The sequence below is a fragment of the Microtus oregoni genome, unplaced genomic scaffold (genome assembly GCF_018167655.1).
Source record: "Microtus oregoni isolate MIOR12 unplaced genomic scaffold, Mior012 000033F_ref0000390, whole genome shotgun sequence".
Lineage (NCBI taxonomy): Eukaryota > Metazoa > Chordata > Mammalia > Rodentia > Cricetidae > Microtus > Microtus oregoni.
This window is the reverse complement of record NW_024543092.1, coordinates 18,320,303-18,340,079: the sequence shown is the minus strand read 5'-3', so window position 1 is coordinate 18,340,079 and position 19,777 is coordinate 18,320,303. Positions and strand designations below refer to the sequence as shown.

General features: G+C 47.7%; 1 protein-coding gene across 2 annotated transcripts in view; it reads right to left on the bottom strand.

Moving 5' to 3' along the window:
• Positions 1 to 16,228, bottom strand: part of Slc22a3 (solute carrier family 22 member 3) — a 96,434-nt gene extending 80,206 nt beyond the window's left edge. For both annotated transcript variants that reach the window (XM_041680149.1, XM_041680150.1), the window contains exon 1: positions 15,740 to 16,228. In XM_041680149.1, the coding sequence (XP_041536083.1) occupies positions 15,740 to 16,153 (414 nt within the window). In that variant the 5' untranslated portion in view covers positions 16,154 to 16,228. The remainder of the gene's footprint in view (positions 1 to 15,739) is intronic.
• Positions 16,229 to 19,777: the final 3,549 nt, after the last annotated feature.

Here is a 19,777-nt window from a genome sequence, read left to right as displayed (position 1 = left end):
CTGGGCTGAGCAACAACTGGGAAAGGCATTCGAGACGCGGAACGCTGGAGCAAGGATGCAGTTGTCCTGGACTGGGGTATCACATGCCTCAGAATGGTTTGTATGCTACTGACAAAGTGTGGTCCAGACAACGGTGGTCCAGGCTGCTCTCAGAAGGATCCCGGTGCCCTCGGCCTCTTCAGTGTGTGACAACCAGGTCCCTCACTACAACATAGATCACGTTGAGCCCAGTCTGTATCAGCATTTATGATGTCTAAGGCATTCCGTCTGTCTCTGTCCCCACTCCTTTTAGGAGAGGACCTTCAAAATCCCACCTGAGTTTGGTAGAGGCCTTCCTCTGAGTGTCTGTTTCTAGATACCACTGTGTACATCATAGTAAGCCACCATTCCACCCAATCTACCTCCATACCACATGGGGAAAATAGAAACTCTCTCTAAGGACCTACTGGTCCTTAGAGATCAAACATACCCCATGCAACTCCCTGAGGTCTCTGCCAAACCTGTCCTTTCTATATGAGGAAGCCATGGGGAGATGGGACAGTGTCATCTCAATGCACAGCTACCAAAGCAGCAGAAACCAGCAAGAGATCTGCACAAGGACTCCAACGTCTGCTGGGTGGGAGAGGAAAATGACTCCTGCATGCTCTCTGCCTACACAGGAACAGCAAACGTCCTCAGAAAAAGGGGACATTCAGGCTGTCATAGCATTTGATGCTCCTAAATTTTATCCTGCACTATTTCTGAGCAACAAGAAAGTATAGTATCCCATGCTTATAGGATATCTTTACTCATAAATAAGGCATAAGTTAGCAACAAAACCTACCAAAAACTTAGTCAAGCCTAAGCAGATGTGATATTATCAAAGTTAGTATAAGACATTGACTGTTATACCAGGTAAGTGAAATGTGAAGTTAAATATTTAAATATTGCATTAGCTATTTTTGATTTGCTATGAACTAAATACCAAACAGAACAATTTAACAGGAGGAATTATTTATTCGGCTTACAGTTGTAGAGGGTTCAGCCCATGGTCACTTAGGCCCACAGGCTTGGCAGATCAACATGGCAGTGGGAGCATGTAGTAAAGAAACAACTTCTTGGTGAACAGAAGTAGAGGGAGGAGATGCAGGAAGGAGGCGGGCATGACATAGATCCCAAGAGCTCACCTGCAGCAATCTCCACCTTCCAGCTAAGCTCGACCTCCTCCTTCATGGCCATGGTAGGAAGCCATGAAAAGGACTGATCCACTCTCAGCACAGAGTCTCATGACATCCGTGTAAGATACGTGTGGAGGTGTGTCTCACTAATCTGCATTTCTCTGTTCAATCAAACCAGTAATTAAGATCAGCGGCTACAATCAGACCTTTGTGGGGAAGCCTTGGGTGTGGACGGACTTCTAATGCTCTGATTCATTTGTGATTGGGCACTGCTGTCGGGAGGGAAAGCCAGAGCCCTGCATGTCACTCGGCTCTCTCCTCTGCCCTACAGTGATCCTACACAGGAGGGCAGCTCCTTCCAAGGACCGGGCTGTTTCCTTGCTGGACTCTGAGGCAGGACCACGTACTTCAGACTGGCCTTGAACCCCCAGGTTGAAAAGATACCCTTGAACTTCTGATCCCCTGGTGTCTACGGCCCATGTGCTTGGATTTAGGCATGTACTCCCTTGGCTCAGTTGATCAGTGCTGGTGACCTGACTCACAGATTTCTGCACGGTGTGTGTGTGCTATATCCTCATTCCTTAGGACTGGGTTTGGCAGAAGAGCAAATATCCATGTTTCTTAAGTCTGAGGCTGAGCCCACTCTACCTCCATGTAGCATTTTCCTAGCCTATGTCAGGTTCTCTCCTTGACCACCTATGAGGGTCTAGATGTTTAGCAGACAAACCAGATCTCTGTCAATGCCATGTGTGGCGTGGCAAACCCACCAGGAAGAAAGGTCACCCTGGGAGGGACTCGAGAAATCTTGATTTCAGGAAGCCCGCACCTCCATGTTAGTTTGGTTTCATCCTGAGACATCTTCCTGCTTGCACATAGATCTGGTATCTCTGAATGCAGGGCTGGGGATTAAACACCTCAGGAACCTGAACACTGACTGACTCAGCTGCCAGGAAAATGACACAACCAGAGGGACCCTGCAGTCTTCCTACCACAGTGCCTGCTTCTCTGATTAGACAAACATGGGCACCAGAGGTCTTGGAAGCTATTTGACAATAGCCCCATATTCCTGCCTGACTTTCAGTTTTCCTCCCCGACCTCAGTTTTGAAGATTAAAAATGCTAAATTAGTTTTGATTTTGAAGGCTACACTGGGTCCTTACCACCCACCAATCAAACCACTGTAGTGCACAAGGGCTTTTAGAATATCACATTTACCTCCTTTTTTTTTTTTCTTTCTTTTTTGGTTTTTCGAGACAGGGTTTCTCTGTGGTTTTGGAGCCTGTCCTGGAACTCGCTCTTGTAGACCAGGCTGGTCTCGAACTCACAGAGATCCTCCTGCCTCTGCCTCCCGAGTGCTGGGATTAAAGGCGTGCGCCACCACCGCCCGGCTTACCTCCTTTTTTAGAAGCCCCCAGCCTTCATCCTCCCTGTGGCTCTCTGTTATCACACAGGAACCAGCCCCAAAGTGTTTTTGTTTTATTACAAACACAGAAGAGAAACAAGAGACTACAGTCTCCTAGAAGCCTCGTTTCTGATCCCTTGTTCAGATAAAGGAGCCATCTGCTCCCTCTTCGGGCATTTCTCACTCTGCAAGCACCATCCTGAGAAGGCCAGGGAGTCCACTTCCCTCACACTGTAGAAATAAACTCCTTTCTTGGTCTTTGTTTAAGGGGGTAGGGTGGGCAGAAAGAACATTGGAAAGTTTCCTTTTGTTGCGAAGGTTGGGTGGCATGTTTTTGGCTCCGACTCCTTAGAGGGCAGAGGGTCCAGCTGTCCCTTGGCACTGCAAGCACCAGCTCCTGCGTGCCCCTTGCCTCTGCCGAGCCCTGCGCCTGTGGCCAGCTGCCCCCACAGAAGGCTCTGCTGACGACATAGGCCTGCCGAGGAGAGCCAGGACAGCTGAGAAAAGTCTTTTCTGCACAATGGACGTCAGCACATAAAAATGATGACCTCAGGAAGCCGACAGCTCCATTCCCCCTGTTCTCTTCATGTGCCAGGTCACATCCCTCAGAGGACGCACCCACAGACGACAGCCCACACGCAGGCAGACACCAGTCAAGGGAGGATCGGAGCACTCTGACGCTGTTTGTATGTGGTCCTGACCACCTGATGAGTGGTCACACCTCACAGATCTAGGGAGGAGAAAGGCACGAGGACCTGTCTGTCGTGCGTCATTAAGAAGCTGCAATGTCAGGAGACAGTGGCTTCTCTCAGTCTATGGCAGTCCATTTCAGGATTAGCTTAGCGAGAGTTACAACAAGGGGTGAACTCGCCACTCAGCCCCTTTCTCGTTCACTCATGAAATTCCTCAGAAATATATACTAAGTGCTGTGTTAAGAAGAGGGTCAGAATACCCGTGCTTTCTCGATAAGGCAGGCAGCTGTTCAACCATCAACACTTAGTGGGAGAGAAATAGGAGGCAGAGAAAGGAACCCAGCCTTAGCCCCAGGGTGGAGGTGAGGGTCAGGGGACACTCTGTCCATGCCAGCAACTTCTAATGTGAATGCTAAGGGGAAAACTGGGATGACTGGGAAGAAAGAAGAAAGGTGTTTGGAGAAGTAGAAGGACATACGCAAGGACCCATGTGAGGGCAGGCGTGCCTCATTGGGTCCAGGGACACAAGAGAGGAGAGGAGCCCCAGATGCATAGCCAGTGAGTGGGCAGGATCACCCAGGACCCTGTATGCCAGACAAGGGAGACCAGGAGTCAACGTTCTGCTGTTGTGTTGAAGTCTATAACCTTATGGTCTTCCCTCTGATAGGAAATGAACCAAAATTCATCACTCGGAACTGGCTCACAGGAAGAGCTATAACAGACAGTGGTTTATATCAGAAAGTTTGTCTCTTGGGGCTCGGATGATGGAGTGTTTGTTTAAGATGCACAGAGCCCTGAGTTCAACTCCTGGCATCACATGAACTAGATATGATGAACTCATGTCATCCCAGAACCAGGGCAGGGGAGTTGGGGGAGGCAGAGGTATCTGAACCTCAAGGTCAGCGTGGGCTGCAAGAGTTCAAGACCAGCCTAGTATACATGACCCTTTCTGCCTTGAAAAAACAATTAAAGTTTGTCTCATCCATAGTCACATACTCTCATTCAGGTCAATTGAGTGTGGGGAGGGGCTGCCATTCCTGCAGACTTTCCGAATCTGTTTTTTTCCATCTAAAGAATCCCTCAGCCACTAAGGTTTTGAGGTTCGCTGCTGCCAAGTACTAGAAGAAAACAACAGGGGTGGGATGCAAAGGGAAGGTTCTTTTGTCTCTGGGCCTTGCAGTATTGTTTGAGGTCCCATGTCTCTCCCCCTCCCCCCACTGACCAGGACTTGGTCACATTGTCCTACAAGTCGCAAAGAGACTTGGATAACGTGACCCAGCTGTGCATCCCAGAGGGCAAGTCCTGGCATAGTCTCAGCTTCGAGTGCAAATGACTGCCTCAGAAATTAGTGACCTTTTCTTAAGGGAGAACTTATTAGTGATCTATTACATTAGACTAGGAGTCCACAAACTGCAGTCCCAGGGCCATACCTGTCTGTCAGCCTGTTCTCTGTTGCTTTCCCTCAGGTTCCACCTGACTCAAAAGTCCTTACACAGTCACATAAAGCCACCGTTTTGAGCAGCTGGATGGCTTGATAGATACAATGTCTAGACACAAAGGTCGCTACCCCTCTAGATACAAAAGTAGCTACCCATCTCACACCAAACAACCACTAAGGAGGGGCTAGCTACTTTTAGTTAGCTTCTGGTTAGTGGCTTTTATGTCTCTGTGATCTAGTAACACAGAGAAGAAACTCAAGGAGAGAAGGAAGCACTACTTTAGGTTCACAGTCTCATAAGACTTAGTCTTTCATAATAGAGAGAATGTGGCAGAGTTTGTGGCAGGTAAGACAGGCATCTGTGGCTCCTTCCACCATGGTACCAGACAGCAGGCAGAGAATTCCGGCTACAACAGTCAGCAGATACAACCAATAGCCCATCTAGTCTTCAAAGGCCTGCCCCAATGACCTATGCCCACCAGCTAAGCCCCACACCCCAAGGTTCCACAGTCTCCCCAAACAGTGCATGCTAGGCATCCCAACACATGGCTACCCCAGAACTAAGTCGGGCATTTGCTGGACTTGTTGCTGAGGTTGGGAGACAGAGGAGCTGGGATCTAGGCCCAGCACCATCTAATCCAGGAAGTGCTCCCTTTCCAGTCTACTACAATGTTTACACAAAACACTTTAGCCAGTTGTGATGATGAATAGTGTCAACCGAATCCACAATCACTAGGAGATAACCCCTTGGGCGTGTCTGTAAGGAACTGTTTGGATTGAATCAGCTCTGTTCCTACCCCGGATGTAGGTAGCACCCTTGCATGTGCTAGGGGTCTGGGATGAATGAAAGGAGAAAGTGAGCTAAGCCAGCGTTCCTCACTCCCTGCTTCCTGACTGCACATGCAATGTGCCCAGCTGCCTCCTGCTCCTGCCTCTGTGCCTTCTACACCATGGTGGTCTGCAGAGCCAAGCTGGGAACCAGAATACACCACTCCTTGCCAGGCATTTGACACAATAGCAAGAAAAAGAAAAAACACAGCCATAGATTGTGAAGATGCCACACCTGTCTGACCTGCATACGGCAGTGTCTTTGTATCAGTTCCTCTCCAACCTTCGGTAAGACTGTCACAGTGTGGCCCAGCTAGGCCCTGCCCCCATCAGTCAAAGAATCTTCCTATCTGCTGTGCATCTCTGGGGAGTGCAGAGATCTTGGGGAATAAACAAAGGCATCTCATCAGAGAAGACCAGGACTTCTGCCGGGAGCTAAAGGGAAAGGACATTCACCCCAGAGTCTGCAGGGTGAGTTTGGCAGATCCGTTGCTGATTTGTCTTCCTGTCATGAGGTTCTCATCACACTCCTCATTAAGAAACAGAGTATGTCTCCCTGGGAGGTCCGTGGGCCACCTGCAAGGACCTAGGGTGCTTGAAAGTAAGAAAGAGTCCTGAACCCAGCCCCATCTTTGGATTCCAAACTCTACGGGTGGGACCTAGGAATGCATGGCCAGCCCTGCTGCGGGGCCCTCAAGGGCTACAGAGGAATGGAAGATAAAGATGAGAGAATGCGAAAACCAAACACTGCTTCTCTGGCATTTTTATCCCGAACCCATCCTTGTCCTCCAAGACTGAGATCCAGGTCAGCATACATGGCGCCCTGGCTCACCTGGCACCCGAGAAAAGGCGGGCCCTCACCACAGAACTCATCTCACTGCGGTCTCAGAAGAGTCTGCCCTGCCAGGCCCGGAGCTCGGTGGAGAAAGGATCTCACTCATCCTTGTATCTCCGGCCCGGCCCAGTGCCTGGCGTGCACTGAATGTAAATAATCTCCGTGGGTACTGTTGTTGATAACCCAGAATGCCAGCTGCCAGGGGAAGCAGGAAGGGCTCTCACACATTCCCACAATGAGGGCCCTGTTGCAAACACTTTCTTGGTTGTTCTGGGGTCCACAAATTTCACCGGATGGTGCATCTGTTTGGTCTTCCTACCTAAACCTCAGAGCAGACATTTAGTGGTGTGGCCCCATTCATTAGGGTCCTGATTTTACTCCATTAAAAACACATACTACTAAGACACATTTGTCACTGCCTGAAATAAACAGTTACTGTGATGGCCTTATGCTAAAGTGGTTCAGGAAGTAAAGAGAAAGCTCATACTTCCAATCAAAACAGGCAAAAGCCTCAGTCATTCTCGATCCAGCCAGGCTGCCTAGAAGGGAGGCAGAGTTCCAGGCAACTGCGGTCTCCAAGCATCTAAGGAAGTGAGAAGAAATCCTGCATGGAAGGAACTAAACTCCCACAGAGACAACCAAGGACTGGGAACATATAAGCCAACAATCATTAAACACACAGTAAGGCACAAACAATAGAGAACATCAAGGACATCGGGTAGTCGCCACATGCGAAGTAAAAGCAGTTGTGGGGAAATGAATTAAAGAGATTTAAAAAAGTAGAGAGAGGAAGCAAGAAGAAAGCCACCAATAAATGACCAGGCATATGAAAAGTTCGAAGGATGGGTTAAACAGAAGATTTGACACCGCGAGCCAGACTGTATCTATAGACACAGAAACGGACAATATGAGAGGAAGTCACCAAGGGAAGGAAGAGCAAGTCCAACTTATATCTAACGAGAATCTCAGCAGGCAAGGCCGAGGATGGAAAGGCCGCACTGGAGAGAGAATGGCGGAGTGTCATTCAGAAGCGATTAACAGGCCAAATGCAGAGAAAACATACTCATTCACTCAAGAAACATTTAGTGAGTGCTTAGCGCATGCCCATTGTGTTTTAGAGGCAACTCTTCCAAGAGAAAACAAGATCTTCTGCACCAGGACAGAAAGACTCACGACAGATTTCTCCAGAGCAAGATGGAAGGTGCGGGACAGATCCACATTCTTCAAAATGGAGCGAGGATTAGAAACAGCCTTTACTGAAGAACACTGCATCTTCCTTCTGGGCCCCCGAGGTGCACAGAAGCAGGATGGATGCCTGCCCTCCCTGCCCCATCCCTTGGGTCCAGCTCCTCTACTTTGCTCCACTCTCCTGCTTGACTCTGCACATCGTCGTGTTTAGCACTCAAGGGGCGGTGCTCGCAGTTCCAGACCTGACGTTCAAACCCATCACAGCCTCTTCAAGGCTGAAGACGCAAAGACAAGACCAAGGTATTTTGATGCCAGCATTTATGAATATCCTATTCCAGAACTCTGAAAAGGTGGCCCAAAGTCTCCACTGTTCTAAACCGTTGTCTCCTTGGGTTGTAGGTCCCTCACGTATCATCCCATGATGCGATCACCCCCAAGCAGAAGCAGCATCTCTTAGTGTGTATGCCAAGCAAAAAGGCTTCTCCAAGCCCCACCTACTTGCAGAACCAGCCCTGAGATGTGAGCATCCCCGGGGTTGGTGGAGACCACTCTGCTCTATAGCCCTCTCGCCCGTGCCCAGACACTTCCCACTTAAAGTACGTGTCACTACACTGACAGTGGCCTGAGAGACTCTTTATGGTCCCCATTTTTCATGTCAATTAGACTCTTTTCTAAGTTTTTGGTTATCATACAAAGTAGGAGGCCCCATTATGGCATCACCAGCCACGCGTGTCATTTTACCATCACTGCCTTTCTTTGCTCCCCTCAGAGAGAGTGGCTGGACCCGACATATTGGAGTCCAGCAAGCTGGCCCTTTGACCTAAAACTTCTCTTAGAGAAGGAAAACAGCTAATGACAGGGGGCCACTCACATGGAAAGATGACTTTCAAGACTAATGATGAAATAAAAATATATAAATATAAAAAACCCAAAACACATTTCTTACCTACAAATATACATTAAAGCAGCAGTTCTCAACCTTCCTAATGCTGTGCCCCTTTAATACAGTTCCTCGTGTTATGGTGACCGCCCCCAACAATAAAATTATTTTTGTTGCTACTTTGTAACTGTAATTTTGCTACTGTTATGAATCGTAATGCAAATATCTGATATGTAGGGTATCTGATATTCACCTCCTGAGAAAGGGTCATTTGGCCTCCCCCCAAGGGGCTTGAGACCCATAGGTTGAGAACCACTGAGGAAAGGTGGAAAGGAGATATCCTATAGAATAATGGGTAAATATAGTATGGATATGAACCAAGGCACAATAAACAACATTTAAAAAACATGAATTAATAATAGAATGACAAAGAACATTTATAATACTGATCAAAAGATGGGGGAGCAGCGGCTATATTCAAGTGTTCTAAGTTTCTTAGATTGTCTAAGAGAAGATCTAGGGGGTTAGAGAGATGGCCCAGTGGTTACGAGCACTTGCTTCTCTTGCAAAGGACCAAGGTTCTGTTCCAGCATCCATACAGCCTCTTACAACTGCCTATAACTTCAGTTCTAGGAATTCTAACACCTTATGGCCACCTGTACAGAAGTGGCACACATACATGCACACAGGCACACATGCACACGCATACATAATCCTTTCTTGAGGTGGAAGAAGCCCCCACATTAAATTCAGGCTCAGTTAAATAAGCGTGTTCACCGTTCCAGGAGTAATCACTACAAGAGGTGAAATAAAGGCGCTACATTTCCAACAAATAAAAGAAGGAATAAAATGGAGTAGGAAAAGCAGGTCTAACTATTTTGCTTTCACAGAAGGAAAAACATAGAAAGGCCAAGATTAAGAGAAAAAACATGGTCTAACAAGCCTAAACTCACCAATTTCCCACGCACATTTAAAGAGATCAAGTACCACACTACTTAAGGAGCACTGAGGCTGGGACCTTGGGTGCTATCGGGACACAATGGAACCTTTATGACGGGGAGCCTCGTACAAGGAAGTACCCTTGAAAGCAACAACAGGGCACCCATCTACCCTGCTTCCAGACTGTGCACAGACTTCCACCATGAGAAGCTGTGTCATCACAGGCCCAAGTGATGTGGTCAAGTGGCCAAGGGCTGAATCTTCTGAAACCGCGAGCTGACATACAGCTTCCTCGTTGTAAGCTGATTGTCTCTGGTATTTTGCCACCGAAAGGGAGAGCTGACTACCACATGGACACTAAAGCATGTTCCAGAAAAGCAAAATCATCTTCTGTGCATCTTAGGAGCCCCTTAAAACTACTGGAAAATGGGAGATTGGAAATTCAAGGTAGCAAAAGATTAATTATAGGTAAATACTAACCAAAGAAAAGATGGAATTGCCATATTAATAGCAGATAATAAAGATATTAATATAAAACATACCCTGGATCTCCTATCAGATCTTATACTATAATAAAGCCTTCAATTCACTATGAAGAATTCACACACACATTCAGTAAAATTACATCTTGTATAAAAAATCCTAAATAAAATAATGTTTTGTAATTATTAATCACCAGCATATGAAAACTGAACTCAGATATAGGATGCTTTAACAGTAGACATAGCTGGGTCCAGTTGTTGAATATCTATAAAACCTACACTTTATACTAAAAACCAAACATTCTTGCCAAGCATAAAAGGAACACTTACAACACTCAAAGTTAATAAAAGTTAAAAAAAAAATCAGTATCATAAAAATCACATTCTCTGACCATATCACCGAGAAAAAGAACGCAAAAAAAATTTAAAAAGGAGCCAGCTTAAATTAGTTTAATAATTAGCCTCTAAAAATAAAGTATGATTCAAGGAAGGAAGAGCAATGAGGATTTAAAATACTAAGAACTGAGTAACAGTTAACATACACATTTTGGCAGGGTGGATGTGGTGGCTGGTGCAGGGAGACAGCTCTAGAGATGTGAGCAGCAGCCAGGGCTGACACCCCTGGCCGCAAGAGACGTATGAAGTCCTCCGAAGGACGCAGGGCAGGTCACTGGCTGCCGCGGGAAGCTAGAGTCCATTGGAAACTGTGTATGAGGATAAAGAGGAGCTTATGAAAAAGACGCGGGTGGCAATTGAGAAGGAAGACACGGAGCTGAAAATGACAGGGATCTTCCCCACAGCAGAGAGGAGCTGGTGAGATCACAAGGGTGAAGTGGTAGAGACTCTGATTGTCCCAGCAGGTGGAGAATGGCCTTTCTCAGTGTTTTAACTTCTCTTTTTTTTATTCTTTTTTGCAATCTGATGATTTGGGACCAAGTACAGTATATACTCATGTAGGGAAATGTATATACTGAGAGAAGGCTGAATTTGTTCTTCCTCCTATAACCTTCAACTTGTCTATGTGAAGAGCCAGGGCAGAAAAGTATCTATGTTCAAACACAGGTTCCAGATGACAGGCTAGTCTCGTTCATTTGATTAGCTTTAACAATGATGGAGGCTTTGAAGTTACTGTACCTAAAGGCATATGTCTCCAGGATTCTTCCCTCCCCTCCCTTCCCCTCCCCTCCACTTCCATTCCCTCTCCTTCCCTCCCCTCACCTCCCCTCACCTCCACTTCCATTCCCTCTCCTCCCCTCCCCTCCATTCCACTTCCATTTCCTTCCCTCCCCTCACCTCCCCTCCACTTCCATTCCCTCTCCTTCCCTCCCCTCACCTCCACTCACCTCCACTTCCATTTCCTTCCCTCCCCTCCCCTCCCCTCCACTTCCATTCCCTCTCCTCCCCTCCCCTCCACTTCCATTCCCTCTCCTTCCCTCCCCTTCCCTCCTTCATGTTCTCTTCTCTCATCCCCTCCCTCTTTCTTTTGCTTCCTGTTTGTTAGCTTCCAGGCAGAGACTCTCTGTATATCCAGGCTGGTCTCCAGTTAATAACCTCTCTTCTTCCACCTCCTGCCCTGTGGAACTACAGTCACCAGGGCCAGCATTCTAAGACCGTTCAGAGTCACTAAAAGACTAGTGTCTGTTTAGGAGCCTTTGTACACAGATATAAGTTACCAAACTGCTTCATAGTCTATTGGAGTCAGAAGTTGGGTATTAGAGGTAAGAATGTGGTAAAAATAGCAGATACCAATGTTTATGTTTAAATTTGCCCCCCCCCCCCCATCTTAATGTGCAACCAGCCTGGCCTTAAATATCTGATCTTTGAACTGCATCAGCCTCCGCAAATACAGAGATTACAGCTGTGCGCTGCCACACCCGACATGCACAGACATTTATTACTTTATAATAATTTCTTGTATTTGTGTTTTTATGCCAGGACATTAAACAGCTTGATTAGTCTAAGAGGGTTTCCTTCAAGGCCAGTGAAATGACTCACTATGTAAAGGCACCTGCTGCCAAGCCTGCGTTCCAGTCCCAGGACTCACGTATTGGAAGGAGATAACTGATAGATGCGGTTTTAAAGAGTAATTCTTCCAGTGGGGCGCTTTAAGGGTGTGGACATCTCGGTGTAATTTATGTTACATTTTGAGATGGAGCTCTGCTGTTGTGCCTTAAACTGTTGGGCACAAGCGACTCTCCTAGGTCAGACCAAGTGCCTGGGATTACAGGTGTGTGCTAACTCACCTTAGCCCTCTCGCCTTCTCTTTGCATGTTTGATTTTGTTTTCATTTTGGCTTATTTGTAGGAAAGAAAAGTCTCCTTGATGATAAAATTTCATTCCTTAAAACACCTAGAACTCTCACTCCTCTCCTGGGGGTCTGGGGGTTACACACGAAACAGTCAGCGAATGCTGAACTGAACAAGGTGACTCAGTTGCCACACACAGCATTGATTCTGCTCCTCAGATATGAGCTAGTAAAGATGGATTTTTACTGCTGCTTGGATTCAAAGAGGCACACCACACTTTACGCGTCATCCTTTGCTCTGCATATAGACGCAGCCCAGACAATAACATACATCTGTATTTGCTCACAGACTAAATCTGATACTATTTTGAAAACGACACATTTAGAAACTTGTTGAAGTGCAGCCAAGGGAGTCCATAGAAGCAAATTCATAGCTTTAAATATTTACATTATTCTTAAAAAGGCTAGAAAATTTGAGTAGAAGATTCAACTTAGCCTGGGAAAAACATACCAACAATTAGTAAAGAGGAGAAAATGAGGTGGAAAACAAATGATGCCAAAATTGTGTATTTAAATAAATAACATTAGAGATACTCCAGTGATCAAGCTAATGGAGAGGGGGAAAAAGGAAGACTCAAATGACATTACACATTCAAATAATATAGCAATATAATCTCTCTGGAAATTTTAAATGTATATTTTGCCTGCATGTATGTCTGTATACCACATGCATCCCTAGTATCCATGAAAGTGAGAAGAGGGATTTGGATGCTCTGGAACTGGAGTTACAGATTGCTGTAAGCATCCATGTGATGCTGGGAATTGAACCTGCTCTGGAAGAGCAGTCAGGGCTTTTAGCCACTAAATCATCTCTCCAGCCCCAGTACTTCTTTCTAAAGCATCAATAGTGAACTAGAGATCCTGCTTAGGCCAGAACTGTGGCTTGACTAACACCCTTCTCCAGCACACGCAATAGCTCAGTAAAGCACTTAGCAAATCCTTAGGGAGCCAGCATTAGGCTGGCACTGTGGGGGATCACCCTACCCAGTTGGCCTTTATCTTAGGACAATTGCACAGGAATCAAACCAGGCTTTTAAGGGATAAGGAGGAAGCCTGAGAACAAAGTAGCCAGCACTCTCTCCAACAGATCATCCACATCTTGACCTTTCTTGTATTTCAGAAGAAAAGAGATGGCAAAGCAATGGTTTACCCTGAAATAGAAAGATGACTTTTGTTCCTTCCTGGTGCTAGCAAGCACTCAAAAAATTCTCACCATCAGTCTTAAAGGCTCCCTCCCTGGGTAGTGATTTGAAACATTCAGTGGGTAAGGGCTTTGATTTAAGGTTTATATTCCATTGAGGTGATTCTGCCCCATAACTAACAAAAAGTCCATCCTGAGGAGTTCAGCACAGATATGAAATCTCCTTGAGTATAGACATTGACAGTCGCTCCTGAGTTAGCTCCTTGGAGTTCCTTCCAGTTGTTAGGAAGCTATGGCTAGGGTGAATGTGTTCAAAACAACCTCTTTCCCTTGTTCACAAGGATGATAAGAACCCATTGCACCAATGATGTCACAGCTTCCCCAACAGCCAGTCTGGCTGGTGTATTCCCAATGCCACCAAGTGAAACACAGGGCACATTGACTGGAGGACCACCATAGGAATAGAGAGCTAAATTTGACCTATGGCAACCTCCATGACAGCTTGGGACCCTGACAGGTTCTCTGACATTACCAGCCTCAGCTCTTCCTTCTACGAAGCTAAGACCATCTATCATGTCTGCCCCTACAAGTACCACCACAGCCTGTCCACTTTCACTTCTTCCAGGGTGTCCCCTTTGTATGTCTTAAACTTCAGGTCCCTGGAAATATTGCTCAGTCCATAACATCTGCGGAAGCTAGAACCACAGTTGTGCTCACGACTTTGATAGTATCTGAAATGTCAGAAATGAATTTGTTCACATTCAAAATGAAAGAAAGCAAGAGGGAGTCTGGGAGGGTCTGTGGGATTCTGAGTTACTTTCGGGGGCAAGGCTTTCAGGATAGATGGGAGAGGGAGGGTTTCTCCCGGGAGCTGACACATGAAAGATGAGCCACAAGAAGCGAAATCTTTCCAGTAGGTTTCAAAACCTCATCTGCAGCTTTAAGGAAGACAGTCCTAAATAACCCTTTAGCTCGCCCGTGAAGCAGTCTGACCCCTGTTCTGTGCACACTGAGACATCACCTGCTAGTGACCATAATGGCATGAATAGAATGAGAAGCCGGGGCTGAAGAAGCAACTGACACACTGTAGCCACCCAGCCCCCTAGAGGCCCTGACAGGACCATCTCCTGACTTCCTATTCCTCTGCTCCATTTTTAGGAACTGTCAATCACTCAGTAAAGTTCTATCAACCCCGGAACCCCCCAGTACAATCCTGAAGTAGCCGTCAGAGGATTTGCACACAGGTTTCTAACAGGGATCCACCTGCCTCTGCCTCCCTAGTACTGCGCCACCACCACCCAGCAACTTGTTTTTTGAGGCAGGATCTCCAGAACTTCACTGAGTAGGCTACCATACCCATGTATAGCCTTACAGGAAAGAACAGCTTCATGGAGCTGTATCCTAACTTGACACACGACCACCAAGACAGAGAAACTACAGGAAAGGCATTCCTGTCTCCTGGTGTTCCTTGTTGCCTAAGCGAGTGTTTTGGACAAGAACTAAGAGAAGAAAATTGTCCTTCCTGCATTTACCTGAGTACAGTCAACCATCTTACAAGATTAAGCTGAGCAGTGACTTAGGCAGACTTAGAACAGTTAGTCCCGTGGACTGGGTGCCTCTGAGGCAGTCTCTAAGCTTACTTCAAACATGAACTCAGCAGCCTCCCAGCTCATGGTGCCAGAGGGTGTAGAATCAGACTTAAGTTAGGTTCTGAGAGGGAGAGAGACCCCCTAAAAGTGTGAGAATCGCCTCCTCCTCAGACTCCAGCAGCCACCATAGTGTGTGGAGTGGGTGCCCCTCCTGCTGCCTTTCTATAGTTTACTAGTGGAAAAATCATAAACTCTTTCCAATACCCCAGCTTTCCCAACTTCTCTTCAATTGCTGCTCTTTGTTCCCAAGCAGTTTTGCCAAAATTACTACCCGGGAGAGCCTCGACCTTTGTCTCCTGCATTTCAGATAATCATTTGGGCACTGGAAAAAAAAAAATTGCTGGTCCTCAAGTCTCCAAAGTCAAGTTCTCCTCTCCTAGTCCCCCTCCCCTGCCCCCGCGGGGATAAACCAACCCAGACATACCAACATAGTTCAACACCACTTGAAAGCAGAAAGTCCCCAGTCAAAAGGGGACCCATAACCTCCAATCACTATGCCAACACATCTCAGTGACAACCGAGGGGGCAGGTGTGTGAAGCATCTCCGAGTTGGCTTCTAGGAAAGTTTTTATTTTCACCTGAAATCAGATCATCTCTTAGCCTTGGGACAGGGACATAAACAAAAGACTTTCCCGGGTATTTTCAATACAGCAGTTGTAAGCATGCACTGAAACCTAGTGGGTCCCCAAAGCTGATCATCCGGAGTTGGGTCTCCAAGTCAGGAAAACTTCAGAGACCTAGTCTGGCGACCACCTTCCCACACTTGCAGTGTGACGGCGAGGTGAAGCACAGAGCCATGCTTACCTGGCTGACGATGGTGGAGTGGGTCTCCACATAGTGCCAGTCCCCGCTGCAGGGCACCAGGGGCGCGGAGCGGTTGGGGAAGGCAGCGAGTGGGTCGCAGCTGAGCTCCGGACTGGCATTGGTGGCTTCCAGCAGGTAGCGGTGGCAGTGGCCTTGGCCTCGGCGTTCGGCCGGAGCGCGGAGCTCCGGTGCGGTGAGGTTCCACTCCTCCTCCGGGCTCCAGGAGCAGCGCTCGGCTAGCTCGGTGGCACGCGGCCCACGACACCAATAGTAGTCGGGCTGGCTGCCCAGGAAGACCACGCCGACGAAGAGGAAAGCGAAGGTGACACCGGTCAGGCACAGCAGCAGGAACACGCGCCGCTGGAAGCGCCCGAACTCGCCCGCCTTCCTCAGCGCCTGGTCGAACGTGGGCATGGTGCGCCCCGCCACCCCGCGTCCTGCCGCCCGCCGCTCCGCCTGCAAGTGACCCGCGGGCGCCGCCGCCCGCAGCTCTGCACCCGCCGCCCCCGCCTCGTTCGCTCCTCTCTCGCCCTGGCAGCCCGCCCCGGGCCGCTCCTCCCGCTCCAGGCTCCCGGCCTCCCGGCCGTTCGCGCCCTGGGCTGGCGCAGACCCGGAGAGCAGGTTGGGGGTGGGTTCACAGCGGTGCCACCGTGCACCAAGGTCCCGGACCTGTAGCCTGCCCTAAAGAAACAACCCCGGGTCAGAGTTCCCTGGGTTCCAGGATCACCCAGCCTCACAGACCCCGAACTCTGCAGACTCCAGGACTAGCCTCCAGTGTTCTGAGGCTGCTGGAGCAGAAGCCACTGAAATCCCAAGGTGACAGTCGGCCAGCTCCAGGAACAGGGCTTCACACCTGCCCCTGCCCTGCCTGGGACGTTGGAGACATAGCAGAAACTGATAACTATTCCAGCAGGACAGAGGGACAGCACACAGGGCTAAGAGATTTGTTTGGCCCTAAAGTTCAACAGGAGAAGCTACCACTTTAAGGCAAAGTCTTTTGCATGTACTCGCATCCTGAATCTCTGGGAAACAGTGGTGTTTGGTCATTTGACTCCATCATAACGTCTTTGCTGCGTCTCTAAGATCTGCAGATCCTGTAATATGCACAGCATGTGTGGTCCGCACCACAACGCCCCATCGGCAGGTCCAGTGTGTTAGCAATCAGCCACCAGGCTGCAGGTTCCCCAGTGCTGACCAGTGCATCTGAGTTAGCATGCTCTGCTCAGTATTCTAATTTCTCCAGCCAGCTCTTCTCCCGGCCCCTAACTCATGCCATCAACCAGCCTTTAGCTAACTTTCTCAAGGGACCCAGAGAGTGCAGATCTAACTCCTTCCCCGCATACAGCAAACATGGCAGAGCCAGGCTGCCTTGTTCCAGCCCATCTCGTTCCCCTTACTACTTGTGACCCGGAGGAATTTAATTGACCAGCCCTGATTTTTCCATCTTCTAAGTGGGTCTATCAACATACCTACTTTATAGGGTCCCCCACGAAGACTGAGTGGATTAACAAGAGGAAAACACCAGAAAAGGCTCCGGGTTTTCACTCAGTAATCATACCTGCAGCTGCTCTTTGCTACTGAGCAGACATCACCACCGATGAGCTCAAGAATTGCTGCAATCATAGGGCATAGAAAGACCACCCCCTCTCTCTTTCCCCCTCCCTTTCTCCCTCTCTCTATCTCTCTCCCTCTCTCTCCCTCTCTCTCCCTCACACCACCTACTCCCCAGCCACTTCTGCATTTGTGTATTTCACACCTCCCTCGGCCCATTTGTAACTGTCTGCTGGAATCTCCCCACCCCAGCCACCACACCCAGTAGGCCTCCCCTCTCCAGCCCACTTCTGCCTCCTGACCTGGCTGTTGCTGAAAGCATATCTCTCCTGCCCCAGACTCAGAATCTCAGGAGCACCCCAGTCCCTCTCACTCCTTAGTTTTTAACTCAGGTGACTATGCAAGTAGACGCTCAACCCCTGACCCCACACAAGCACACCCCAGGCTCCTTTTCCTGTCCTGTCTTCAAAGCTCTCACCCCCAGCTAATCCCTGTACGCATTTATTCGTTCATCTTATAGTTTTACTCGTGACCTCATTCTTTCTCCCCGACATCTCAAGTTTCACACAGGGAGAAAAGTTTGCTCTGGGCCTCAGGTCGGTACCAACAATCACGCACAACACGTCCCTAGCAAACGTTCCTGTGATAAACGCAGGCTGATTGTCATGTCCTGCCAGTTTTGAGTGTGCCCTGTCTCCCTCTTTTCCGACTTCTGGTCCTTGCTGACGGTCAGCTGCTCTAGGCACGGCAGCCTCTGTCCTCTGGGCCAGCCTGCTCTGAGGACGACTTTCCATGAGGCAGACAGCTTGGCGGTTCTTCAGGGACACGTCTTGTTCTCCAAGTCAAACCTTCATCTCAACGCTCTTTCCAAGTCCTAACCTTCTCTTTCTGTCCCCTGCTTGCGTATTTCTGTTTCTTGAGGACTTGTTGGGTTTGGGGGAGACCTTATTTGCATATCTGTGGGCTTTGCTCATGAATGAACCTGTGTGATAACATGAGTGCCATCTTCTTAATCTGTGGATTAACATCTGTTTGTCTGACACTATAAGAAATCTCAATTTGGACGGAATAAAATACTCCTTTTTCATAGCTTGTCAATAATAATCATGCTTTCTCATATTCGTGCACACACATATACACTGTCCAGCACTCAGTGCTAGACAGCACTACACCCTGGTCCTTTATAAAGCTTTATTAAATGGTATTTTCACATTGAATTTTAATATCTCTGGAGCGAATTCTGTGCAGAGTATGGCAGGATCTAATTTTACTCGTGCCTTCCATATGATCGAGCAGCGCGCTGAACGCACATAACTTCGCCTGGATTCACAGCTCTGTCTCTGTCTTTATGAGGCCCCTAGTTGTGCCGGAAGAACCTGACCCGTGCCCTTCATCCTGGCCTGTGGCTGTCTGTCCCCAAGCTGCGCCACTGTTCACCACTGTCTATCACAGCCATAATAACTAGTATAGCCAGTCCTGCCTCTCCTCCCCACTCAACCCGCCCTCTTCAGAGTGAACTTGGCCATTCCTGGGGCTCTTATCTTCCAGATGCACTTTACATTTTGATAAATTCCATACATATTTGACTGAGACTTTTATTTAAAGTCATATGTGTGCTTTATTTTTCACCTCTGCTTTGAAGGGAATTTGAGAGAAAAAAAACCTAATATCTCTTTTCTCTCTCTCTCTCTCTCTCTTTCTCTCATGTCTACACACGTGGGCACACATATTCACACACACATATTGTATATGAGTATATACTATATATATAGCATATGCACATATATGTATGTACAATATACATATATTTCAGTGCTGAGAGGTAGCCCTGGGACACAGTTGTGTTAGGCAAGAGCTCTACCAATGAGCTATATTGCCAGACCTTGGCCTTTTTTATCTTCAAAACACTAAAAGCAGTTGGGTATATTGCCACGCACCTGTAATCCCAGCACTTGAGAGGTAGAGGCAGGAAGACAGCCACAATTTTAGGGCCAGTCTTGTCTATATGGTAAATTTTGACCATCCAGGGCTATGTCGTAAGAGCCGGTCTCGATGAAAACAACAAACCCATCACACACTGCTCTTCACCTACACCATCCAATGTGGTACAGTTAGACACAAGTTCTTAAACTCTCATTCATGAAAAGGAAAAGATGACAAACTGTGTTCCTCGTGGCCACATGTGTTTAGTGGCTAACATGTGCTTTCTGAAAAAAAAAAAAGAATATCTTTTCCTTTACCTGGGGACATCATTCTGGGGCATACTACTGACTAGACATTGTGACCAACTAATTCTAGTTGGGGTTTCCAAAAACAACCAGAAATAGAACCCCTAGCCATACCACTCACTACATAGCCACCAGAGGAATAAAACGATATAATGAAAATACTTTTACTCCTATGTTCATTTTAACACCATTTCTAACAAGCAAGGTATGGAACCACATATGACTTCCATGCATACATGAGTGAAGGATCTGTGTATCA